This window comes from Anser cygnoides, chromosome 9, assembly GCF_040182565.1.
Source record: "Anser cygnoides isolate HZ-2024a breed goose chromosome 9, Taihu_goose_T2T_genome, whole genome shotgun sequence".
NCBI classification, from domain to species: Eukaryota; Metazoa; Chordata; class Aves; order Anseriformes; family Anatidae; genus Anser; species Anser cygnoides.
Window position 1 is genome coordinate 380,778 of NC_089881.1, and position 26,911 is coordinate 407,688.

The 26,911-nt window shown below is 39.0% G+C and overlaps 1 protein-coding gene across 1 annotated transcript; it reads right to left on the bottom strand.

The window, feature by feature from the left end:
- Positions 1 to 4,167: 4,167 nt before the first annotated feature.
- Positions 4,168 to 25,586, bottom strand: CPB1 (carboxypeptidase B1). The gene is made up of 11 exons (XM_013181452.3): positions 25,477 to 25,586; positions 25,297 to 25,372; positions 22,658 to 22,782; positions 20,832 to 20,931; positions 19,039 to 19,140; positions 18,243 to 18,344; positions 15,932 to 16,042; positions 15,727 to 15,817; positions 14,877 to 15,079; positions 5,542 to 5,626; positions 4,168 to 4,355 (listed from the first exon to the last, which is right to left on the bottom strand). The coding sequence occupies exons 1-11, from the start codon at positions 25,545 to 25,547 to the stop codon at positions 4,168 to 4,170; spliced, it is 1,254 nt and encodes a 417-aa protein (XP_013036906.1). The 5' UTR covers positions 25,548 to 25,586.
- Between the last annotated feature and the right edge of the window lie 1,325 nt (positions 25,587 to 26,911).

A 26,911-nucleotide genomic window follows, 5' to 3' on the forward strand; every position in this document is an offset into this window, starting at 1 on the left:
TTATATAAATCACCTAGCCATCTTCATTATGCTTATATAAGTATAAGTAGGCTGTATATGTTCTAATGCACTGCCCATTTGCTCTGTGTAAAAATAATTTTAATCATTAAAGCAGCCTTCATCTTAAATTGTTTAAGCTTCTTGTGGAGACTATTAAAGTACAGACCTGAAATGGGTCACAGAATCATCTAGGTTGGAAGAGACCTCCAAGATCACCGAGTCCAACCTCTGACCTAACACTAACAAGTCCTCCACGAAACCATATCACTAAGCTCAACATCTAAACGTCTTTTAAAGACCTCCAGGGATGGTGACTCAACCACTTCCGTGGGCAGCCTATTCCAATGCCTAACAACCCTTTCAGTAAAGAAGTTCTTCCTAATATCCAACCTAAACCTCCCCTGGCGCAACTTTAGCCCATTCCCCCTTGTCCTGTCACCAGGCATATGGGAGAATAGACCAACCCCCACCTCACTACAGCCTCCTTTAAGGTACCTGTGGAGTGTGATAAGGTCGCCCCTGTGAGCCTCCTCTTCTCCAGGCTGAACAATCCCAGCTCCCTCGGCTGCTCCTCGTAAGACTTGTTCTCCAGACTCCTCACCAGCTTCGTTGCCCTTCTCTGGACTCGCTCAAGCACTTTGATATCCTTCTTGTAGCAAGGGGTCCAAAACTGAACACAGTACTCAAGGTGTGGCCTCACCAGAGCCGAGTACAGGGGGACAATCACCTCCCTAGCCCTGCTGGCCACACTGTTTCTTATGCAAGCCAGGATGCTGTTGGCCTTCTTGGCCACCTGTGCACACTGCTGGCTCATCTTCAGCTGACTATCAACCAGTACTCCCAGGTCCTTCTCTGCCAGGCAGCTTTCTAACCACTCATCACCCAGCCTGTAGCTCTGCTTGGGGTTGTTGTGCCCCAGGTGCAGGACCTGGCACTTGGCCTTGCTGAAGTTCATACGTTTGGCCTCAGCCCATCGGTCCAGCCTATCCAGATCCTCCTGCAGAGCCTTCCTACGCTTGAGCAGATCGACACACGCATCTAACTTGGTATTGTCTGCAAACTTGCTGAGGGTGCACTCGATCCCCTCATCCAGATCATCGATAAAGATATTAAAGAGGACTGGCCCTAGTACTGAGCCTTCCCTGGGGGACTCCACTAGTGACTGGCCTCCAACTGGATTTAACTCCATTCAACACAACTCTTTGGGCCCGGCTACCCAGCCAGTTTCTAACCCAACGAAGTGTACGCCAGTCCAAGCCAAGAGTAGCCAGTTTCTCGAGGAGAATGCTGTGGGAAACTGTGTCAAAAGCCTTACTGAAGTCATGGCAGACCACATCCACAGCCTTTCCCTCATTCACTAAGCGTGTCACTTTGTCATAGAAGGAGATCAGGTTAGTCAAGCAGGACCTGCCTTTCATAAGCCCATGCTGACTGGGCCTGATTGCCTGGTTGCCCTGCAAGTGCCGCGTGATGACATTCAAGATAATCTGCTCCATGAGCTTCCCTGGCACTGAGGTCAAACTAACAGGCCTATAGTTTCCTGGGTCTACCTTCCAGCCCTTCTTGTAGATGGGCGTCATAGTTGCTAGCCAGCAGTCAACTGGGACCTCCCCTGATAGCCAGGACTGCTGATAAATGATGGAAAGCAGCTTGGCCAGCTCTTCCACCAGTTCTCTCAGTACCCTCGGGTGGATCCCATCTGGCCCCATCGACTTGCATACATCCAAGTGCTGTAGCAGGTCGCCAACCATTTCCTCGTGGATTATGAGGGCCACATTCTGCTCCCCATCCCCTTCCACCAGCTCAGGGTAATGGGTATCCAGAGAACAACGTGTCTTGCCACTAAAGACTGAGGCAAAGAAGGCATTAAGCACCTCAGCCTTTTCCTCATCTCTTGTAACTAAGTTTCCCCCCGCATCCAGTAAAGGATGGAGATTCTCCTTAGTCTTCCTTTTTGTGTTGATGTATTTATAAAAACATTTTCTGTTATCTTTAATGGCAGTATCCAGACTGAGCTCCAGATGAGCTTTGGCCTTTCTAATTTTGTCCCTGCACAGCCTCGCAACATCCTTATAATCCTTCTGAGTGGCCTGCCCTCTTTTCCAAAGATCATAAACCCTCTTTTTTTTCCTAAGCTCTATCCACAACTCTCTGTTCAGCCAGGCCGGTCTTCTTCCATGCTGGCTTGTCTTTGGGCATGTGGGGACAGACTACTCCTGAGCCATTAAGATTTCCTTCTTGAGAAGTGCCCAGCCTTCCTGGACTCCTCTGCCATTCAGGACTGCCTCCCAAGGGACTCTGCCAACCAGTGTCCTGAACAGCTCAAAGTCTGCCTTCCTGAAGTCCAAGACAGCAGTTTTACTGGTCCCCCTCCTGACTTCGCCAAGAATAGAGAACTCTACCATTTTGTGGTCACTCTGCCCAAGACAGCTCCTGACCACCACATCTCCCACCAGTCCTTCTCTGTTTGTGAACAGAAGGTTCAGCAGGGCACCTCCCCTGGTAGGCTCACTGACCAGCTGTGTCAGGAAGCTATCTTCATGCTCTCCAGAAACCTCCTAGACTGCTTCCTCTGAGCTGTGTTGCATGTCCAGTATATGTCTGGGAAGTTGAAGTCCCCCATGTGGAACTCACCTGAGGACGTGTCTGATGTCCCATATCCATCTTTACTATAAAATGCTTCATTTAACATGAGTCTTCTATGCCATGTTCATCACTGAGATGAGCAAAGGGATTTCGTCTCTTTTCTGGTAGATCTCAACCTTTCTTTTTAGTAATAGAAGGTAAATTCATCTTGTTGCAAGTTTTAAATACACCACCACACTCAAAAGGTGAACTAGTCCCCTGGATCAGAGCACGTGGTCACATTGACCTAACTGAGCTGCAGCACGGAAGAATCTGGCCCGCAGGACACTTTAGAAACAAACAAACAAAAAACCAACATGGGTATTTTCACACACTGTTTAACTAAAATTTAGATTGCATCATGCTTTATTACAGAGTGGAAAATAAATTTGCTGATTGTCTCTGCTACTTGTAAACATAATTCATCTTTCTGATTTGTAAACTACACATATTAACTCAGATATAATGCATTTGGAGTTTTTATGGTTACCAAAACCAAGTCCTAACAGTCTTAATCTGAGGTAGGTTTTGGTCAGCTCTGTGAAAAGATTGTCAGCATAGGCTGTATAGCTGTAGAGCATTTTAAAGCAAGTTTTAGGTTAATAAGCTTAAAATTATTTCGATATCAGCTCAGGAAGAAAGAATGTTTCAGGGTCCTGTTCCTTGTATTTTCATACTTTTTAGATGGTTTGTCTGTCATGAGTTTAAAATATTAAACTTCAGTTCGGAAGTTTACTATACTGAACACAATAAAAGGGAGAAAGCTGGGGAGGGCTTGAGGGGAGGGAGTGTCAGAGACAAGGGAGAACAGAAGACGTGGTGAAAGACATGGAAGTCATGATATTAAAGACAGAAGGATGTGCTACATTTACCAGAAGAAATTATAGGAACCTGAGTGAGAAATCCCACCTATTAGTGATGGGAGGAAATCAGGAGCTGCCACAGTCCTTGGAGGTCAGACATTAATAGCCTGCCGGTCTTCACAATCCTATTTTGTGAGAGAATTAGTATACATTCTTTGCTCTGTGCAATTCCAGTGAAGTCAACATCCAATTTCATTGCCTGAGAGTGCCATTCCTTTAAAAATGTGTTTTAACAGTCAAGATATACAGGATTGTCTTATTTATGCATTTAATCCAGTCACTAGAGAAATTCTCCAAACACTGTGTTGTTAGCATTTTATTAGTGGTTAGCAATGAAATATAGCCAGGTAATTCCAAATAAAAAATAAATAAATATGGAGACAAGGTTGGTAGGGAGAAGTAATTGAAAACTTGTACTTAATGATGTGGATCTCAAAAGATCAGTCAAGTATTCGGGCATGCATGCTTTACCAGCAAGGATTATCTTCCATCCCCCCTCTCTAATTATAGCAGTTGCCTTAGTAACATATGTAATTTATCTCACAGTTTTTTATTGACCTATGATGGAGTAAGGATACTACTCGGAGCAATAAGTAAAACAAAAATAAAAACCTATTGAAGAATGAAGAGGAAGATGTCTTTGAATAAATCCTTCTTTAATATTTTTTAGAACTTCATTCTAATACAAGTGATCAAGGACATAATTGGCAATGTATTTAACAGCAAGCAAAGTCTCCTCACAGGTTGGCTTTATCTGAGATTCAGGGAGAAGAAACCCGTAATAGCCAGTGTCTCGGAGCTCAAAAGTGAAAGAGTACTTGATGCCTTGATCATAAGCCCAGTCGTCAGAGCCCCCTGCAGCAGGATCTGATAAAAAAAATAAATAAAACATAACTGAAAAAGTGGAAATGTCAAGTCACAAAACTAGAAATATAGAATAAAGTGATAAGTATATTTAGTGAATTGATTAATTTCTCTTTCTCATGGCAAGACTTCTTTGATTTAGGCCATTTGTGAGCTCCATTTCAGCTGATGTGTACATGGAAATGTAAACCACCTATCCTGTTCCCTCCTTATCAATACGGTGGACATGCCATGGGAGGAGTGGCTAGGGAGCAGGAGGATGGCATGCTTTTATGGGGCTGTTTAGAAAGATTTGATAGCAGAAAAAAATAGTTTTTGCAAAAGAGAAATTGCTTTTGAGATTCGTACAGATCTGAAAGATCCACAGATCTGGAGTATCAGCTGGATCCTTTTCTTCTGGAAGAATAGTACATTCGCATTCCAGTGCTTTGGTACAGTGAAAGTAGTCTCTTTTCCTAAGGAAGGAGCTTCCAAAATTGCTAAGCATCACCAAAATAGATTTAAAGGAAAAAATGTCCATAAATCTTTTTTTTTTTTTTTTAAAGGGGGGTTATTTTTCAAAGGTTTTTAACGTTATTTCAGAAAGGTAAGATTAGGAAGAGGTCAGTTTCTGTACTTAAGGCAATTAAGAGCTCTTAAATATTGAGGTATAAAAGTCCTAGAAATCTAGAACTGGCCTCAGACCAACTTCTGACACAGCAAAGGCTATACCCTGACAGCTGAGTTCACAAGGAGTGTAAAAGAATGGAATTACAACTGGTACATTTCTCAGACCATAACACAAAGTCAAAGAAATAATTAATGGTGCTGGTAGAGTGGTTGAACTATTCTTTAGCATTCAAATCATTTTTCACTTTGACTTAGAGATGCTGGAAATATAGAAAAATTCAGGGTCAGATTTTATATTTAAATCTAAACTGGGCAGATTTTGGGAATTCATGCTATGCACATGAATTCCTGAACACTTTACCACATCCGTTTACCTTCCTGGAGCCGCATACTCCCTGGGATCCTTAGGGCATATATCATTCCCTATTTTAGACATGAGAGATTGCATATATACCTCTGGGAATATGCTTGTGAAGAAGGAAGCTGAGTGCTTATCAAGAGGAACAAAAGTCGCTAAAAAACTGCATTTCAGAGTCTGACTAGCACTTAGTATAGTTGGTAAGTTTAGGCCAGTACTCACAGATTGTCGTAGCTCCTGGGCCGTACGTATATTTGGTATTGTACAAAGTGGCCAGCTGTTTGGCTGCAGCACTAGCAATGGAATTCTGTAGGGGAAGAAGTATAAATGCAGATTTTTAGAAGCTTTTTGAGTGAATCTATGTAAATGCGCTGTTAAATAAGCTGAAAAGCAGTGCTTGGGAAGTTTTTATTTGTAAACTGTTGTGTACCTTTGAAAATTATTAGTTGTCAGTAGCTGCCAACGCACAGCTTGTCAGTAATGAGCTTGTTCTTCAAGCTCTAATGGTGTGTAGTCTGGAGTATAGTCCGGTTTGTGTATAGCTCCCTTGGTGTATAGCCTGCTGTATAGATTGGCTAGGTAAGGGGACAACTGCTAACAGTATCTTCTACACTGAAAAGAAACTTGTATGACATTAAAACTAAATAACTTTGCACAATAAATTGTGAACGCACAATAACCTTTCCTTTCCTTCTGTTCATGGAGCTATAAATTCAGAGTAGAGCCAGTTTAGTCAGTGAAGCTGAACACTCCTGGAAGTGGAAGCAGATTAAGGTCTTATAAATATTAACAGCCAGAAAAGGCATAAATTACCTTGGAACCATATGTAGTCTCATTAATTACAATTCATTTCCTGTGCACAGAGGGATTCATTCAACTCCTACTGATTTCAGTGAGGGTTGGATCAGGCCCATCAATAGTACTATGAAGCTTTGTATATTTGCATTAAGGAAAATTACAGACTTTTCTTTGGAACGTGTGGCTTTTCCAGTTCTTCATTATACAGCATGTTGGTAATAAAACATGAAAAGTATTACTAGCAGATGATAAATATGAGTGATTTTTGCAAACAGATGTGCAGTATAAGAATAAGCGATGGGTTGCCATATCTTTCTTTATAGCTTACAGCTGAACAGCTTACTATTCCAGGAATTTCCTCAAGCCCTTTCTTTCTCTGTAGGTTATACTCTGGCTTACTTCCCAGTGGAAGAGAGATCGTATAATATTCTCTGTTCATCCTTATGCTTCAAGTGTTCCTGTGAATTAATCAAAAAGGCATGTTGGACAATGTGTTTAGAAAAATCTTATTTTAGTGAGAGACCTGTCTTAGCTTCTACAAAACAGCATCAAAATGTGTTTGCTTTACTACTGGCTGCCTAGTCTAGCACAGGGTTGCAAGTGTTTCTCCACTCCCAGGTGCTGGATTTTGAACATCCCAGAATTGTGGGAGTTTACTGTAGAAATCCGTGGTCATTTTATCACATAAAGAATACTTAAGCAAGGCAGGCCAAAGAGTATTTGAAGCTTGTCCTTCCATCTATAAAACCGGCTGTACCTGAATGTGGGGTTTTGTTTCTGGCCTCTGTTATCAAAACACAACCTATTGTAGAAATAATGTTGCTTTGCATTTCATAGTCTGGGATTCATAGCAACGGGGGTAGTTGAGCTCTCTCCAGTGTGGTTTTGTTGTTGTTGTTTGTATGATTTTGTATTGTTTTGTTTTAAAGTCCCCTCAAACTGACTCTTTTAATTCGTAATTATTTTAACACTTGTTGAGGAAATCATAGAGGTTGGAGAGTAGTATTTTCTAGTGATATCATTTTTTTCAGGCTTCTTTTTTATTTTTATAATATGTACATTTAATCAGCAGCTGAGATTGAGTTAAATTTGCCAATAGTAAACTGATGTAATAGTAAATGTAAGCTGATTCTTATTCTTTCCAAAAAAGAAAAAAAGAAAAAAAAAAAGTGAAAACAAAATTTGGAAAGATAATTTTATCCTATGTATGGACCTGATGGTAATTAATATTTGCTCCCTCTTTAGAAAATTGCATCATAGGGGTAACAAAAGAGCAAAGCTGCTGTAAGGAAAGAGTGGGGCATACCTTTCACTCTGTCAAATGACTACTTCAAGTCATACCAGAACAGATATGCAAAAAGTATGTCAGGAAATCTTTTTACCTGAGGGATATTTTATTATTAGCCAGGAAGTTGTAAAAAGAGAGATTTGTAGAATGAGCAGTTGAGATTTCCAGCTGTATGGAGACTGGAATCCAGATAAACAACTTCCTTAAATTCCCCAGGTTGGAGATCAAGGTGGTATTTTAAATGACCCTCTTCATTAACTGAAGAACATGACTGAGCATTTATGACTTCAACATGAAATGAATCTTTGTCAGAAGTTTTGATATCTGATTTTTTTTTTCTTTGTTAAGTTACTCTGTCCCAATTGCTGTCCTAATAGATTTATAGTCCAAAATCTGAAGGTCAAAACAAAATTGAAGTTTATAGGAACTAAAGTCACCTCTTTCTCGTGATATAAAAAACAGGAATAATAAAAATGAAGTAGATTCTCATGGGTCTAAATATAAAATAAGAGGGAAAAAAAATAAAAAAAGAAAAAAGTATTCAAAACCATCTGTAAAGAGGAACTAACTCAGAGATTTATACAGAGCTATATAAATAATGGGCAACATTTCATGCTGGTGTGTTGTTTGGAACACAGCTACAAAGAGAGGCATGGCTGTCTTTTTGACCTTTGAGAATACTCTTTACTGTTGACTGATTTTCAAGATTTCTTTGCATAACTGGCTTAACTCAATTGTTGTGGTTTGTTTATTTGTTTTTGACTGTCAAGAATCTCTCTGTTGCAAGGAAAATTCTACTCAGAGTTATAGTAGCCGAGAAACAACTGGTGCCCAGAAGTCCTCCAAATAACTCCAGATTGATACTTTGTAGCTGCAAGCAGAAAGGGCTTTTCAGCCTCTGACTTGCAGCTGAACTCAGCAGGCAGGTCACCTCAGCAGAGGTAGGATTCCCTGAACTGCCCATCCATCTGTGTTTACACTGCAGCTACGAATATTTGGCTTAATTTTGCGTACCAAGTACACGGGCCAGTGAGATAGCAGATTAGTGTTCTTAGTTGCCATTCTCTTACTTGATTCACAACCTTTAAACCCATTTTTTCAGTTATTAGCACTTCATGAAAGATGTTGCTTTTTGGTCTCTCTCTCAGTTCTCTTTTGAACTAGCAATGTAATTTATCAGGCTCAGCATCTTCTGCCTGTTAATAGGTAATTTTCTGGAGGAGCAGCTCCCTTATTTTACTCTTCAGGACAGACTTGCCAGCAAACTGACTATTTAGAAACACCTCAGAGATGTTGACTGTGCAGCTGCTGCATGAAGACAATTCCCTTTGCCATCATAATCTGGTGGTGATCTGGAGACGCCTGTTCACTGATTGTCTGGACCTCTTGCTCTCTTCTCTCACTGGACTGCAAATTGATTTGCCTGAGGCTGAAAACTGCATTTTCCCTTCACTTCTGTCTTGTGTGCTACTTAAGCTTCCCTTAATTTCCTTTGTAATGAGAGGCTGAAAAGGTGGTATTTGCAAAGTTAACTTCAGCCAAGTGAAGCTAAAACTTGCGAGGCTTCTTGTTTTGCCAGTAAAAACAGACTCCCCTCAAGAGTCTGTGATTGATGTGTAATTTATTTCACTATTCTGTTGTTGCTCATAGTTTAGCATCTCCCCTAAGAGCCTAGGAAATCCAGCCAAGTGGAGGTCTTCAGTATAGCGCTTCTTTTTTCTTTGCAAGCTAGTTCCTCTAAGGCAGTCTTAGACTAAGTAAGAAATCGATCCCTGGCGAGAGGGTTTCCAGTGTGACTGTGTTAAGGTGAACCTGCCCTACAACTGTAGGAGTCTTGTCTTGGAGCCAGGTTCACAAATCAGCTTCATCTGGAAGAAGCTGCTACTAAAAACATCATTTTCACAATAGTCAGTACCAAGTAGTTCTGTTGTGGCAAGCTCAGTGAAAAAGCTTCCAAATTTTGCTTTTCTGCCTGCTTCCATTTTCTGTGCTTCCCAGTTTCTTTACTGAATATTTACTTGTAACAAGTAGTATAATCACAGGAGTTTGAAACAGCACAGATAGAACAACAGGAGATTTACAACTCAAAAATTGGTATGTCTGAATCCCTCAGATGATAGGATTTTTGATGTTCAAAAATTCCTTACTACAGGTATTCATGTATCTTAAACATTTAGGAATTAAATCAGGAATTAAAAGACTGCTCCTAGCCATCAGGTTAAATAATCAGACTAATATTTACAAAGTCATGCAATGTATTTGAAATTCACTCTTCTTGCAGGCTGGATAGACTCTAGGCATATCTCCACCTTCTACTATGTCCTATTTTAAGGGCTTAAGAGGAAACGAAATGGTAGACCAACCCCACATGGAAGACTCATTTCATTGATCTTAACAACAAATGTGGAAATTCCATGTCTAGAAAATTATATTCATTTGTGAATTAATATAATAGTGTGTAGCCTGCCAAACAGTAATAATACAAATACACTAATCTAACGGAGTATGAGCTGGCTGCAGGCATGTATTTGGCCCCGAGTTTGTTGTTCAGCTATGAAATAGAATTGAACCTGGAAAGGAAAAGAGAGCATGATGGACATTCCTCTGCTCTATTAATTCATAGTTCAGAGCCAATGCAAATACAAACAAGAACTGATAAAGCTAGATTTGTTTTTGCTGAAAATGAGGAAAGCATTATTCATTATTTATTATTTCCTATAAGGTGACCTTATAGGTAACCATGGCCAAAATCTGAACTGATTAAAATATATGGGCTGAACTTTTATGAAAAGTGTGATTAAATGCACAGTTTTTTATTGCAAGAGGACAAATATGTGAATAGCAAAATCAAGATAAAAAGAATCTTTTTGGGGTGGAGAGAGATGTTGGCCTTGCCAAGCACATTTTTATTTGTGAAGAGCTAATGCTTCTGTTCTCAGCAGGAGATGGATTCAAGCATGTATTCTGTGTGCAGGGTAGCTCTCTGGGGTATAGTAAAGAATGAGTCAAGTGAGGATTATGAAGCAAGCAAAATGTGATCCACCAAAACAAAGTATATATTTCTTTCAAGGAGTCATCACAGGAATATTGTGTAACTTCTGAGAAATTTCTGACCTAGATTTTCCTGTCTTGGGTGTTTGTATTTGTTCAAATATTGTTTGGATAGCAGTGAAAATTCTGTGTAGCATCTCAGGAGGGAAAAACACAAACAAACAAAACCACTCAACCCTGAATACAGGGAGAAGAATTGGGGGAAAATTCTTTTGTACTGTGGGGTTGAGGTTGTCAGAGCTCCTCTTGCCTCTGAGCAGAAGGATGTAAAGGCTTGGGAAGCAAGAGACATATGTGACTTTCATCATCTGTTTTACAGCCTAGTACTGGGGGTGGTTGAGGGATAGTCCTAATCCTCCACTCAAAGCAAGTTGCAATAAATTAGAGGTTGTTCTGATTAGCTATAGCAATGAAGAATGGAGCATAAAGGGTGCCTGGGACTCACAGAGTGCCCTTTTCTACCTGAGAAACCAAAACCAGAATAGTTTTATGCCTTCTGGTGGTTTCTTGAGGCAGTGAGCAGACGAAGTCTTTTAAGCCCCAAGGATATCGGACGCTGCTCAATACTCTTGCATGAAAGGAAGGTATAAGCCTTCTCTAGATCTTTCTCTTCTGTAGGCTTAGTGTTTTCAATCTCAAATTACTCAATTTTTGTGCCATTTTGTATCTCAGACATTGGAATGCAGCACAAAGCCCAGTGTATTATGCGACTTTTAATTAAATACAATGGAACAAAATGTTATTAATGATAAGCAGACATGAAATTTTGTTTAACCATGTCAAGCTGCTCACTGAAAGAGATAAGAAATTGTAGTTATATTTCCTATAATTTATTAGATCTGTCAGAGTAAAAATAACGTTTAAGATAAGATAATGGCACTATAATTTTTGCTTCTTCATTTGAAAATTGATTTATGGTCCTCTTATTTGCCTAAACAATTTATGTGAAAGGTTGAGAATCTAATTTTTTAGATTTCCCTAAATTCCAAATCTATACAGTAAATTTAGACATGAAATAATGATTGGCATGCCACATAATGTCTCTCTTTGTAGGTGTATCATTTTAAGCAAATACAATTGTTGATTGAAAATTCTTAAATTTCTTTAGTCACAACTCAGATTAATGTGCTTTAGTTATTTGAAGTAGCCTGAAAACCTGCACTTTTGAACCTGACCCAGAGCTTGTGGAAGTCAGCATTTCTGTTTAATTCACTGGTGTTGGAGTGAAATGGGATCGTTTTGTTTAATAACCCCAACTATAGGCAAGCTTGATTGGATGATACTCTGATCTTATTCTCCAAAAGAAGGGCTTTTGGCAAGAAAAAATCTTTTTAAAGTCAAATACTACAGAAGCTGAACCTCTCTGGGACCTCACTGTCTTTTTGTTGGTATCACCAGTAAAATAAATGTTTTCCTGTAATTAAGACATGAAAACCACTCATTGGGTCACCTTGTCATGATGGTGAAGTTCGTGATTGCTTTGTAAAGGAAAATAATGGAATGCCCCCTGGGATCATTGGGCTCAATATAAAATATAAGATAAAGTGACATTGAAAAGACTAACTTATGAAATGAAATCAAATGGTTGAAGAGAAATATACAGTTTGCATTCTTGAAGTATTTACTTTTTATGCTGAATAGTAATAGTAGACTCATTCTCTATGGCAGGAAGAGAATTGTTACTGATTAAAAACTGCAGAACGATAGGGTGATTCGTTAAATCATATATTGGAATAGAACATTGATAATACAAAATTATAATTTGATAAAAGAATGTGAAAATGTAGAAAAATCACGTAAGCTCTTATTGTTAAGGATTGTTTTAATGGATAGGATTTACTATATTTTTTTAATACTGGGCTGTTGATGTAAACTTTTTGGATTTAATACTGTGAGAAACATGCTGTGCTTTTAGTTATGTTTCATCACATTTGCTCTTGATTCAAAAAGTTGGGCAGAATGTCATACAATTTTTTAACACTTGGGAACTTTGTGATCTTGACAATGAAGCAGCTCAAGGGTTTTATGTTGTTTATTACTTGAGACTGAACTGCAACGTGTGAAATGTGAAGCTTTTGTAAAAACTGAAGACAAGAAGTTACTATAGTTCCCTGGAATAATTACAATTAAAACCTTCTGCAAAATAAATTGAGGAGGCAAAATTTTCATCTAGATTTCATCCTCTCTTTTTAGGCTGTAAAAAATGCAACAAGAAACTTCACTGTTGGCCCCAGCTTTCATTTGTGCTTTGGAATTATGACATCTACTTGGGAGCACTCATAAATCTGTCAAGCCTCCACAGCAGACCGGCACACTTAATGTTGTTGCCTTGGACTGTTGGCAGCATCCCGAAAAGAGGGGGAATCAAGATTTGTTTGTTTTGTTTTGCTATGCTGCTTTCCCTGCCAACAGCTCCTAGCTGCTATTATGCCAAAGAACTGAAGTAATTTTATTATTCCTGATTGTTGATTCTTGGCCTTATAAAATGTTTACAACTTTTATATGGATTTAATATTTTTAACCTCCCTCTTTTTTTTTTTTTTTTGCTTTTTTTTTTCCTAGATTATACTCCAGACTGTTTTATCTCATTTAAATGGTGTTAGGGTGTGTCCTTAATCTTGGATAGATAAAAGAGTTGTTGTAATTTAAAACACGATATTGATCCTCTCTTCTCCCACATAAAAAGTGTGTTTGAGTTGAGGCCTGTTTAGAAAGGCTTCAGAACTGATTTTTTTTTTTCACCTGTTTTGTGTGTAACTGTTTTTAATTACACTTTTGACAAAAACTGCCTCATTTTTCCCAAGCTATATCATTCTCTTTACTAGGAGTTTCACCTAGTTCTTCAGTGAGAACTAGGGTTTAGTAGGAAGTGTTAGGAAGAGCTCCTTATTTGCTGCTGCTGCTACCAATTCAATCATGTCTGTGTAGTTAGCACAATCGAGCAAGCTGTTGGCTTTGCTTACAGAGCATAATGTTTCTGTGTGATGTTCTGCAACAACATACACAGCAACCTCTTGCATCAGAATGAAGCAGTGCTGCATGACATTGTGAATTTCTGTACAGCATGGCTGGAAGTCAACCCTGACCTTGAGGCAAATTCATCGGAATTTATGTGGAAATTAAGTAAGGCTCGAGTTTATCCCATGCTTGAACTATGTGGAAGCCATCATGGTTTCTCTTGTTCTTGCTGTGAAGGACTGAAGTATTCTCAAAAACTGGTAATACATAGAATCACAGAATCACACAATCATCTAGGTTGGAAGAGACCTCCAAGATCACCGAGTCCAACCTCTGACCTAACACTAACAAGTCCTCCACGAAACCATATCACTAAGCTCAACATCTAAACGTCTTTTAAAGACCTCCAGGGATGGTGACTCAACCACTTCCGTGGGCAGCCCATTCCAATGCCTAACAACCCTTTCAGTAAAGAAGTACTTCCTAACATCCAACCTAAACCTCCCCTGGCGCAACTTTAGCCCATTCCCCCTTGTCCTGTCACCAGGCATGTGGGAGAATAGACCAACCCCCACCTCACTACAGCCTCCTTTAAGGTACCTGTGGAGTGTGATAAGGTCGCCCCTGTGAGCCTCCTCTTCTCCAGGCTGAACAATCCCAGCTCCCTCGGCTGCTCCTCGTAAGACTTGTTCTCCAGACTCCTCACCAGCTTCGTTGCCCTTCTCTGGACTCGCTCAAGCACTTTGATATCCTTCTTGTAGCAAGGGGTCCAAAACTGAACACAGTACTCAAGGTGTGGCCTCACCAGAGCCGAGTACAGGGGGACAATCACCTCCCTAGCCCTGCTGGCCACACTGTTTCTTATGCAAGCCAGGATGCTGTTGGCCTTCTTGGCCACCTGTGCACACTGCTGGCTCATCTTCAGCTGACTATCAACCAGTACTCCCAGGTCCTTCTCTGCCAGGCAGCTTTCTAACCACTCATCACCCAGCCTGTAGCTCTGCTTGGGGTTGTTGTGCCCCAGGTGCAGGACCTGGCACTTGGCCTTGCTGAAGTTCATACGTTTGGCCTCAGCCCATTGGTCCAGCCTATCCAGATCCTCCTGCAGAGCCTTCCTACGCTTGAGCAGATCGACACACGCATCTAACTTGGTATTGTCTGCAAACTTGCTGAGGGTGCACTCGATCCCCTCATCCAGATCATCGATAAAGATATTAAAGAGGACTGGCCCTAGTACTGAGCCTTCCCTGGGGGACTCCACTAGTGACTGGCCTCCAACTGGATTTAACTCCATTCAACACAACTCTTTGGGCCCGGCTACCCAGCCAGTTTCTAACCCAACAAAGTGTACGCCAGTCCAAGCCAAGAGCAGCCAACTGCCTGAAGTCACACAGACCTAAACAGCAAGTGATTTTTTCTTATTCTTTTCATTATATCAAAATGACAAAGAGCTTCTACTTACCAGTTCCTCATAATTCTCTGGGTATTTGTAAGTATATGAATAAGGAAACAGTAGCAGCTGGGAATAGGAGTGAATAGTCAGATATGCCTTGATTGTAGAAAGATGTTCACGAATAAAATCAGCCAAAGCCTTGGTCTCCTTTTCAGACTCAGGTGCAGAGCCACAGTAAGTGGAATCGCAGGGTCTTCCTGAGGCCCCCATACCTGGGAAGAACAGTAAATTTAATGAATATTTAACAAAAAGTTGGTTGTTAGGAAAGTGATTCTACTACACTTTTGTAAATATGACTTGGAAATCCTACTGACATATCAATCCTACACACATAACAGAAGAAAGAATTTCTTCTTACATAGTTAAGACACTGGGCAACATGACACAGCATTAAGTAAATATGCCCTGTAGTATCTACTGTGTGTATATCAGAAAAGACATGAGTATTGATGCAAAGCCCTATCTTATCTAAATGATTTAGTGTATCATTTGCTTCAGTACTTAATCTTTTCCTTGCATATCTCCCTCAGCTCTAAGATGCTTCCAGGAGCCAGTGAGGTGAGAACCACTCAAAAGGCACCCCTCTCCACTGAGTGAAACCAATCAAAATAAAACTATTCTTGCTTCTGTTCTGAACTCTTCTGTTCATAGAAGTAGCCATACTGATGACACTAGTAACCAAGGACTGTTTTTTTCCCCAAATTGCCCCCAAATTTAACACAAGATATTCCACAGTGCTATATTGGTGATCTTGACTCAAAAGTGAGATGGACCAACATGTAGGGGAAAACCTATAATTAAATATCTTGGCTATTGTATTCCTGTATGATTGCTGCAGCAACTGTTAGGAGACACTTACTGCACCAGCCAGCATCAAAATTCCTGTTGGGATCAGTACCAATGCAAAAGCTGCCAGAATTTTTAGAGCGTGTCTTTCTCCACATACGGTCCTAAAATAGAATGGTGAAATGCAGATCAAAAGTAAGAACAAGTTTTAACCATTGGCTTAGCCAGACAGATTTTTTTGTTGTTGTTGTTTTTGAGAGAGAGAAGAATGTACTTACATTTGTCCAAGTGTAAATGTAACCATCAATATTAAGAACAGGCAAAACATAGAAGTCCAGGTTGTTGAGAAGTCTGGTCATGACATTATCTTTTCCATAGGTCTCAACTGCCTAGTTGGAGAGAGTTAGAAAGAATTGATGATGTCTTTATGGAAAGAAAACATCTCCTGTATGCATTTAAATGCCTGGGTCTAGATCAGGAATTAACGTGGTAGGCAAAGTCATCCAGGTCACTCCACCACGTAAAGTGGCAGCTCTGATGTTACATATACCTAGATGATTTACACTGACTCAAACCACACTGCTGTTGGAGAGCCATCTTATTTTGGTGAATAAGTTATATGCTAAAGCAGTGTTGATTTTGAACAGGATAATAAATCCCTGGAGAGAGATTACCATCTACTAGTTTATTGTTTAAAGACAGAACAGAGTGCCGGTCCATATATCTTCACTACATCTTGTCAACTTGAAGGTTGTTTTTTAGTTTAAATTATTTATTTTTAAATCATTTCCTGTTTTCGGTATCTGTTGTATAGACAAATGTCAGAAATAACAAGAATTATAAAGCATATTTCAGAGAACATCCTTACACATTTCCAGTCATAATGTCACAGTTACATGCATTATTAGGGAGGCAGATTTTTCCCTGCACTTTTCCAGTCACATACATTGAATAATGTACATAAGAACTCCGTATCCTGATTGCTCATGACCTAGCACTTTGTATGCTTGTTCACAGATTTAGGTCAGTGTCAAGTTAGTGTCCAGTAATCATGGAGATTTGCTCTTAAGAGGCTTGGTGCACCCATGATTCCTTTACTCTGTACAGATGTAAAGGACAACACAAGGAGCAATGCAATGGAGAATGGCATCTATTTTCCTGTAACTAGCAAGCAGACAAGTTGGATGGAAAAGCGATATTAGATCACTAGAGTTTATTTTTTCCCTTTTCTTTTTTTTGGTTGTTATTTGTTTAGTCTATTGTTTTTTGCCTTCTCTTGTCTTTTAGATACATATAATAATCTACCTTGCTCATGTTTTTTCTGTAGTTTTTGACTTTTATGTCTAGAAGCAATCCCAGGTGAACCACTGATGGTTCTCAGAGGACTGTGCTTTTAAAGTGTTTCTACCTATCTACATTTGAATCCACTGTGTAGATCCTCTGCTGGTGTCAGGTACATCCATGAATTAAGTGATCAGCCGGTAAAAATGACAGCTGTAGTGTTGTGAATTGCTGAGAGAAAAACGGTAGCACATAAGGCTGTCTGCAGCCTTATTGGAAGATAATGAAATAACATTCCCATTGACTCCACTGACATGTCACTTTCAATTTCCACTGCTCCTTACACAAAACCGCGTGGCTGTCTGAGAAGATGGAGATTATACTTGCCACCAATGCCTCTGCCAGCATGGCTTACTCAAGTACTTTGACTTTCAAATCCCAGCTACTGCTTCTGTTTGTTTGGTTTGGTTTTAAATCTTCAAGCAGAAATTGTTACAAAATTTGGGATTCGATCAGTAAGTTGTTCTGCTAAGATGATTGATTCCTCAGCCTCCCCCTCCCCACCCAAAGATGAATGTACCTATTCTCTTTACAGAAGACTGTGCAGTGTTTGATAACTCCCACCTGCTTTATATTGGTGATGGTGAGAAGGAAAAGAGATATGAGGTAATTTTTTTCATTTATGGCCTGAAGTGTCCCAGCCTGAAGTGAAGCCAGTTGCACCTGTGAGGCTTTCTTGAATATGTTTTAATGTTTTAGAAGCCATTCCGTGCAACTTGAAGTGACAGCTCAAAGGGAAATATACACATTTCCCTATTTCTAAGTGGAGTTCAGGGAGCTTCAACTATAATCTTCCTCCTCTTGAGTGCATTCCTCAGTGCATTCTGACTGTGCTTAGCCGAGGGTAGGTTTCCATCATTCCTGTTGTCCTACTGAGAAAGACTGCTTGCAGGGAATACAGCGCCTGGTGCTGGAGAAGGCAGCTGTTCTGACACATTTGGATGCCTTCTGACATGTCCCTGAACTTTCCTTTTTCCCTGTTATTTATGACTATGTAAAGAACATGACTACATGACTATACTGTTACTAGACTTGTTTACTTGTCTCTCACCTTCCTCTGACTACAGGTACAAAGATGAATTTACAGACTGTAAGTAACCCTTTTAGTTGTGAGTACCTCTTACACAAGCTCAGGTAGCCTTAAGCCGCTCAAAGATTACAGGGCCAGACATTAAGATCTAATTTAAGTAGTTAAAACAAAAATAGTTGCATTTTATAAAACACATTTAGATCATTAAGCTTACTGACTTCTTTCACAAACCACTGGCAGAAAGCAGGGGAGATCCACTCTCTTGCATGGAAACCACAATCCATAAAGATGGCCTTCTTATTTGTACCACTTTTTCCCAACTATGGATAAAAATCAAAACAAAACAGGTTCCAAATGAGATAATTTGTATGCAGAATAAGTCAGACAGCATGTTGACCTAAAGAATGTGAAACTTTATATAAATGTAGCATTCCTTGATTAAATGAAAATCTATGGAGCATTCTCAACTGTAGCTGACTGCGATATTCAAGCTAACACCATACAATCATAATGATTTTATTTGTATTAATGTAGATAAGCCTTCTCTCCCACAATTATTTGATTATTCTACACTTACATTTCCTGTGGTGTTTCTAGTAGGTGGTCTTGTTTGGTTGGATAAGAGATGCTTATGCAATTTTGGGCAAGTAATCTTAATTCTCTCATCCTTATTTACTTCATGGTATCTTATTTTTTCATAAAAGTTATTCCAAAAAATTGTACCTGATGAAGATACAAACAAATTTGTTGTTGCTAGAGAGACCAACATTTATAGATCCTGTTAGAGCAAATGGATTTGCAAACGACAGATGGAGAGATTATAGAGGTAGACCATTCACGTGGCTCACAGGAGTGTTGCTAAATTTATAGTATAAGTAGTGCACAAAATATATTTGATTTCCTGCAAAATGTATATTAACATATCTTAGTGTCAGTGGGGATTTAATAGACATTACAGTCTTGTAGAGGCTAATAGGGGAAAACAGTCCGGCACAGAGAAATCAGAGCACTTACTTTGAGAAGGTACATTGGCCGTCCTTCATATGTTTCCCCAATTACACTGCGAGAAACAAGGTCTGGGTTCTGAGCAGTAATATCCTCAGTCCAAGCAGCTATCTGTTTAATAAGGAGAATAAATTTATTGATGTCTCTGTCCTCAGGTCCAGAGCAACTAATTCATAGATTTCAAGCCAGAAGAGTTTATAGATTTCTAAGAATTAATTCCTACTTATACTACAGCTATATATCTCATCTTTTTTTTTTTTTTTTTTTCCCCCCCCAGTGATAGTGGTTCATTGCAGACCTCTCATGCTATTGCAATGACTGCCTGAATTAATATTTTCTGGTGTGAATTTATCTAGCACTTCCTGTCGTTGGAGTCTGGCTGGTGGATTACAGAACCTTTTGAATGCTGACCCTACATAGGATTTAGAGATTATGGTCTTGTCATCCCTTAAACTCTCTTAACAAAAGAAAATTGTTTTTTTCTTGTTATACTAAGTAGATTGAATGCCTTAGATCTTCTACGTGTTGTCATGTTTTTCACTTTCATGGCTCTTCTATTTATTATCATTCTTGAATTGTTGACTGAAGCACTGGACAGGGATTTGTGAGAACAGTCCACCAAAGTCAAATATAAAAGAAAGAAAATGTCCTTCAATCTATTCATTATTTAAGGAAAAGAACTAGCCTTTATTATTTTAATATTTGAGCAGATTCCCTTTGTACCAGGTGCCTTCAGATGCTCACAAAAAAAAAGTCATCACATCCATACAAAAAAGCATTTTCTGCCCAAAGAGTCACAAACTAAGACAGGAGACAGCAGATGGATCTAGACAGACTGGCAAGGGAACATTAGAAATAATGGTTGACACTATGGATGATGGTATTTTATAACCTTAGCAGAGTCAGAGGAGCTATTTTTAGATAGCCTTATAGAAGCAGGATTTAATTAATTAATTATTTTTATGAGAGTTCTGGAGGAGGAAAATTAATTAGTTCTGTACGTTTAGTTCTATATAAATCTATAAATATCACCTGGTGAGGAAGCACAAATTTTATTGTTTGAAAATGGAACAGGTAGGCCAAAGATCATCACAGAAATGAAAGATTTTTTCAAGGAAAGACAGGAAAGAGATATTCTCATACTTGTATGAGAGTATGAGTGTATACTCATATGTATGTGTGTACACGTGAGCAGTGTATACTCATATGAGTGTATACTCAAGTATACAAGTGCATACTTGTATGAGTATGCAAGTATGTGAGAATAATGTGAGAATAATGTGAGAATTGCAGGTTGCATACTTGCAACTGTGATGCAATGGATGTAAGGAGCCACTGCAAATATGTAAAGTGGGGGATGACATGGTCAAGACTATGTGTCAGGAAAAATCAGCGTGGCTGTGAAGAAAGGAGGGAGCAGGGGAGAGCTTAAGGTGGAAGATGAAGATCTCCAGTTGTGTCAGGGGATAGAATCAAGTTGTTGCTGAAAAACTTTTTAGCAGAAGAGATGGGAGAAAGAGGGAAAAGGGGAGTAAATTGGTAGTGAAGCATGTCAGCCTGGCCATTGGATTTCTGCCAGAGTTTCCCACAGCACTGGGAGCAGTGGAGAAAATATGTGTATGTGGATGGGTTGTGCAGATTAGCTGTGTAATGAGCAAAGGAGAAGAGAGAGAGTTTGGAGAAGGAGTTATCATGTTAATGGATGGAACAGAAGAGGAAAAGGGAAGAAGGCTGGAAGAATATCAGAAGCCATTCTGACTATAGAGGCCAAGTTACCAAGCTGATGAACTTCTAGACTTTACCTTTTCCCAGGTGTTGTACTTTTCATAGCTGTGACTGGTGCTACGAGCTTTGCTGTCAAACTGAGCATCCAGTGCGGTCTTCAGGTTGTTGATCAGAACTCTGCAATAAGCCACCATGAAAAGTGGAAAGAGATACATACACTTTAATAGCAGGAAAGCAAGAACCAGTTAGATATTTAAGAATCTGCCCAGAATTAAGGCCATGTTGAATGTGAAGTGAAATATGGGGGCCTGATTTATGCATTTGAAAATAACAGTAGGTTCAAGTTTCAACCTACTTCCTGTCTCATCCTTGCTGACAATGTTTGTGGAGCAATAGCTTCATCCTAACTATTACCTGCCTACTTACTGCCATCCCAGCAAACCTCCAGGGTGGCAACAGTTTGATTTAGGAAGAATGCTGAAACAGCAGAATGTAGAAAACCAGCTCTGTATCTGAAATCAGCTCTCTTTCCTTCAGAGTGACCTCATGTTACCAGATTGCCTCTGCCTTGAGAGGAAAAGGACTCTTGAATTGCTGGCACTGAAAGACAGACTGCAGCACCATCCTGCAGCAATACTGAGATGTTTGCCTGATTAAATTATTTGTCAAACCAAGCTTCCAAAGTTTAGGTGCAGCTTGCAGGTGGCATGATCCATCCTCCAAACTACTTTACTGCTTGTGAGGTGGGCTATTAAAGTAGCAACACACCACGGTAAGAAAAATGCAGTATCCTACTGCATTGGCTGAATTTCTCCTGTTCCTCTTTCCCTGGGACTTATACAAAGGCATATCTCATCACCAAGCATAGTCTTGAGAACCTTTTGCTAATATCTCAACCTTGGCTATCAAGGAAATGAACTTTTCTAATGTTTCCAATGCTTGTTTTAATATTCTTACAAAGTTTTACTCGTTCAGGATATGTCCTTGATCATCTGTGATTTGTATGGAAGAGCAAGAGGCCAGTTTGTGAGGCACCACCAGCCTTCAGAACAAACAGTGCAAATGACTACATTGACATTGCCACGGCACTGCAGCTGCACTTCAAAAGAAGTGTAACTGCTTGGATTGTCACAAGGACACTCCACTGAAGTTTGTCAGGGACACCTTCCAGACGTTATGGCCTTTGTTGCAATCAAAAGATTTGTACATGGACCTGAGGGAGTTCAATAATGTCATAAGAAAAACTAGCTTATGTATAGTAGTTCCTCCTTTGGGTAATACTTCTGGGTATTACATTTTGAAATACTTAAGCTTAATTGCTCTCTCTTTGGAGAAATCACTGCCATGGATCTGCTATGTGACTTGTGTCCTGTTCTCTTCACTCCCTAGGCCCTTCACCGGCAGCTGTCTTCTTTTTGTCACCAGTTGTTGTTTTCTTTGTCCCTCTAGCTATTGTTTTCCAGCTTAGACAACTCAGTGGGGAGCCTCTCATGACTGCCCTTGGGACTCACCATTTTCTGGCTTCAGTTCACTCACAGTATCATGCAAACCCTTCTGGTGCGCTTTCTGGCTCTTTCTAGACCTTTGCTGCATTTTGTCTTTAATGGTAAGCCCTTTTTGTCCCCAGCGCACTGCAGTGAGCTTTCACCTTGGGGAAATGCCTGATAGTAAGTCCTTGCTTCTGGTCTCCTACCCCTATCAATATTTCACCTTATCCCTTTAATGCAGAGCAGGTACAGTCTGTTTGAACTGTCACAGGAAATCTGAACGCAGTAGAGGCATCCACAGGAGGCAGGAAGTTTGTGACAGGAAGATGAGTTGACCAATAATGAAAAGATTAAACACATTTTACCCAGTATTTAATCTCCTCCTATTCAAAATACAGTAGTGGGAACAAACTTACCTATACTCCACTTTGTTTTCCTTCAAAAGATATTCAACCTCAAAAACCTTGTCAGCTTCAACTCGGAAATCAACTTGCATTTTTGGCTTTACCAGCGTGACATAGTCTGGCTGCCAAAAGTCAACCTGAAAGAAGGCCAAACAAATATGGGAACTAATAAATACATACATGTGGCTGTGAGTTTTAGGTAAGTGTATGTGTGATAGTTATGTTGATTGTGATTAGTACAACAAATTTAATTCCTGTATTACACTGAATTGGTCTTGCTTGCCAGAAATATCAACCTAAGTTTTAAACATAACTTGATTAACAAGATTTTATTTGATCCTCCAATTTATATGGCAGATTTCTGGAAACGGTGGTGACAATTTCACAAATACCAAGTATTAACTTAATTTTTGGGTGTATTCCATTTTTTAATTTTTAGATTACTTAATAGGGACTGCACTGATCTTGCAGTGCTAAACATCAGTGCGTAGTTTTCTGACTTCGGATGCTCACACCTATAAAATCCACCTCCTTGGCTTCATTGTAAAGATAATCTTTATATTGCTAGTAGATGTGGCATCTAAATTCACAGAAGACCCCGGTCGGAGACTGAACAGAGCAGTGTTAGTGTTATGCAGATATTGAGCTCCACCTCTGAGCAGTTACTAGTTGTAAGTGCATACATTTGTACAGAGTATATGTTTGTACCTAACATGTTTGTACATGCTTGACTCTAAACAGTATACTTTGCTGGAGTAAAGGTTGCTAATCCGAATAAGGGTATTTAAATATACCCTCTCCTTGGTGTCTGAACAAAATGTTATTACCTTAGAATTAAAATAATATAAGCAGAGAGCAAAATCTTCTAAATGTTACAATAAATTGGTAATCCCAGTTTAAGACAACTAGAATTTTCTGATAATGGATATAATTTACTCCATTTTATATTTGTTATTGCCTTCTTTTGTTTAATACTCTTTAATGCTTTGATCATACTAAGTACCTTACCATTCCTTACTTTTGGCTTATTAGGGCAGTTGTAATCTGTTATTTCAAGTGTGCCATAAAGGTGTTTTTCTTTTCAAAATTGAAACAGAAGAAAACAAGTATCATTGTAAATCACATGGAAGGTAGCTCTGATATCCATAAGGATATTCTGAACTTCATTTGAAAGAATCCAATGCAAAGGAGAATGGAATTTTAGAACATATGGAACATTGTCTGCTCTGAGTATCCTGAACAGTCTTTTTCTATTACTACAGCATCTGAACACATACGGATTTCTGAATGCTGTGCAAAATTTATGGTTATCTTTATGACTTTTTTAATTCTTTGTATACATTCCATTTGAGGTATTTGTATATAAGCATTAGACAGAAATGGCCCCCCAACTATAGTAGAGGGAGACTATGTCTGTTTACGTACTTTACATATATCAGCTGGGAAAGACTGTTGCCTGTATAAGTATTTTCAAGACTCATTTCACTGAAGTTGGTATGAGGAGTCTGCCTTTGGAAGATGTTGTTTAGTTCAGAATGGATAAATGACAGTGCTATCACTATTTCAGATATTATTTCAAAATCTCTAGATTAGAGACCTATTAAAAGCCAACAAAAACAAAGCAGTTTTGCCATCCTAGTGCCTTTTCAGCCTTTCATCTCCTAAAAGTAAATGAAATTGGGGCTGGTGGGCATATTCAGAAACCATGCAACTTCAAGTGAGATGACTATTCCAGTATATACTGCTACATCAGTCCTAACTGATTGCTTTGTACAATAATGGTAGTTCAGGAATCTTTTCTTTGGTTAAAAGAAAACAAACAACCCCTTTATCCTACAGACTTGAAAGCAAGCATGGTATATTAATTTTCTTAATACTGGCAGCAACTTACCAGTAGTATGTTCTTCTATAGAGTACTGGTTCAGCATGCTATACTAGCCTGCTGCTGATAGTTCTCCACATCTGCACTGCATTCAAAATACCATCCTTTCATCCTACAGATAATGGTGTCTTTTTCACCAACAGCTATTTTACAACATCAAAGCTGAAGAGAAATATTGAAAACACATTTGCTGTCTGTATTGTTTTTTCTCATGTCATTATGTCATCATATATCTACATCAAGGTCAGTATGAAAAACTGCAGCGTGGTTGGAGAGAAAGAAAGCGTTAAAGCAAAGTCAGTGAAGAAAAGATGACAGGAGAGGCTAGAGGCCAAAGAAAAATTCAATTTGTTGGGACCATGGATTTTTAGATTATTTTCATGAACAAAACATTTTGCCTATAGTGCTAAAAATTCTTATACTTGGAAGTTCCATGTTTAATCTAATACATTCTTGAAAGAACCCCACAAGGAATATATAATTTCAAATTAACTTATTTAATTAATAAATCCCGGTGGGCACTTTGGTGTTCAAGCGGGGTTAACCAGACTTTCTAGGAAGGCATTGGAATGTATTTAAGCCTTACCATCTTGTCTGTTCCTTCTGAAGAAACAGTCCTAATGAGATGAATGGATTAGGCCTTTATTTCAGTAGCATGTTGTGTTTTTTTTTTGTGTTTTCTTTTTTTTTTTTTTTAATATTCATTAATTGAGGAAAACAAGAAACGTTCTTTATGCATGCAGTAGAGCTCTTTCCCCAAGTTCTTTACCTGCATTTTGCTGGCAAGGGAATTGATGATTTCCACCTGGCCCTCATTCTGTAGAATCACACGAAACACCTTATGGCTGAAAGGAGAAAGAAAAGTGGATTTTAAAAAGGTAAGTCAATTGAAAGGCTTTTGCTTATGGAGAAGAAGGTCTGCAAATATAAACTCTGTGTCTTTACATACCCATCAAAAGCAAGATTGTGCGGATAAGCAGACACAGCTGCAGCACCCAGGAGAACCAAGAAGGCCCACATTATTTCAAAGACAAAAACCACATTTTCAGTTCTTCTAGACTGCTTTTATAATTTGTTTTGTCCTCCTTTTTATCAAAAATACACCAGAACAACCCACTGATCAGCTGACGGATTATTCCTTTGGCTATGTTTTATTTGCATACTATTTTTAATGTTTGTTTTAACTCACACCTGTGAAAACAGCTGAAACTCTCAAAGGTGTGGGGGGAGAGTGCTAAGGAATCTCGCTACTTGAGCTGAATAAACTTATGATTTGAAAAACTGAATTTAATTTTGTTCTTTTCTGTTATTTGTGGAATTTTTATTATTTATTTATTTATTTATTTTTGTTCAACATTTGGTTGCTGGATTACAACCGTTACTATATTATACTATATTATCACCTCATGTAATGGCAGACATCTATAAGATGTTGTTGCAGTGTGATCAGTCATCTTAATCACATAGCACTGTCTCTTTTCCCTAACGGACTGGGGCTGACTCTGACAGAGGAAGAGGAAATACAGTTTGGATGTATGAATTATCCTTTTTTTCCCAACCGAGAGGAAAGGTACTGAATTTGTTCACTGCTCAATTGCCTCTCTCCAAAAAAATCAGATGTCTGCAGAACTGAAGGTGTAGAAATTTCTATTCACAGTGGAGTTGTACACATACTCCACATAATATATTCACTGATTCTTGCATGTTCTCTAATTTAGTCATGTGAGAATCAGAGGTAAACATCTTTTAAATTAACTCTACAGTGGGAATTACCTGTAGGCCAAGAAGATAAAATGAAATGTTGTCACACAAAGACATTTTTATTTTTTCCTTTCATGTTGTGCTTAAAATATCTGAGAATAGTGGATTTGTATCATGCTAAGCGCTTGCATCTGCTTAATTTTCATTAACTTGTACTTGGCATTAAATGTTACATTAATTGTCTGCTGGTGCTGTGACCTGAGGTGACTGATGTTTTTGAAAGGCAGCCCCTAAATGAATTGGTATATAAATACATAAAGAATGAAATTTGAGCTCAGTTCTGTTACACCTAAGGAACCTGACAGATTCCAGGGTTTCAGACACAGACAATCTTGAAGATGTTCTTTGACACCATGTCTGCTATTTTGCAGGAATCTGCATATATGCATTTCATATAATGTGTGAAAATGAAATATATTAGTCTCAGAATAAAAGATATAGCAACAGTTTCAAAGTGCAGAAAGTTGTATTGTTGATGACCATTTTAAGGATGACTGTGGTATCAGACACTGCACTTTTTAAAGAAGATTCTCTGGAGTCAGCTCAGTAAAGCTGCAGCAGCCTAATATGCAGAATATCCAATAAATACACTTTAAAAATCAATGTACCAAAAATGCAGCAGT

Bases quoted from the DNA above. Each gene is read 5' to 3' on its own strand.
- CPB1 (XM_013181452.3), bottom strand. From the start codon at position 25,547: ATGTGGGCCTTCTTGGTTCTCCTGGGTGCTGCAGCTGTGTCTGCTTAT. The intron at 25,373-25,476 runs GTATGTAAAGAC...TTCTCCTTTCAG, and splicing joins CACAATCTTGCTTTTGATGG to CCATAAGGTGTTTCGTGTGA. The intron at 4,356-5,541 runs GTGAGTACTGGC...TTTTTTTATCAG, and splicing joins CCCAGGAGCTACGACAATCT to ATCCTGCTGCAGGGGGCTCT.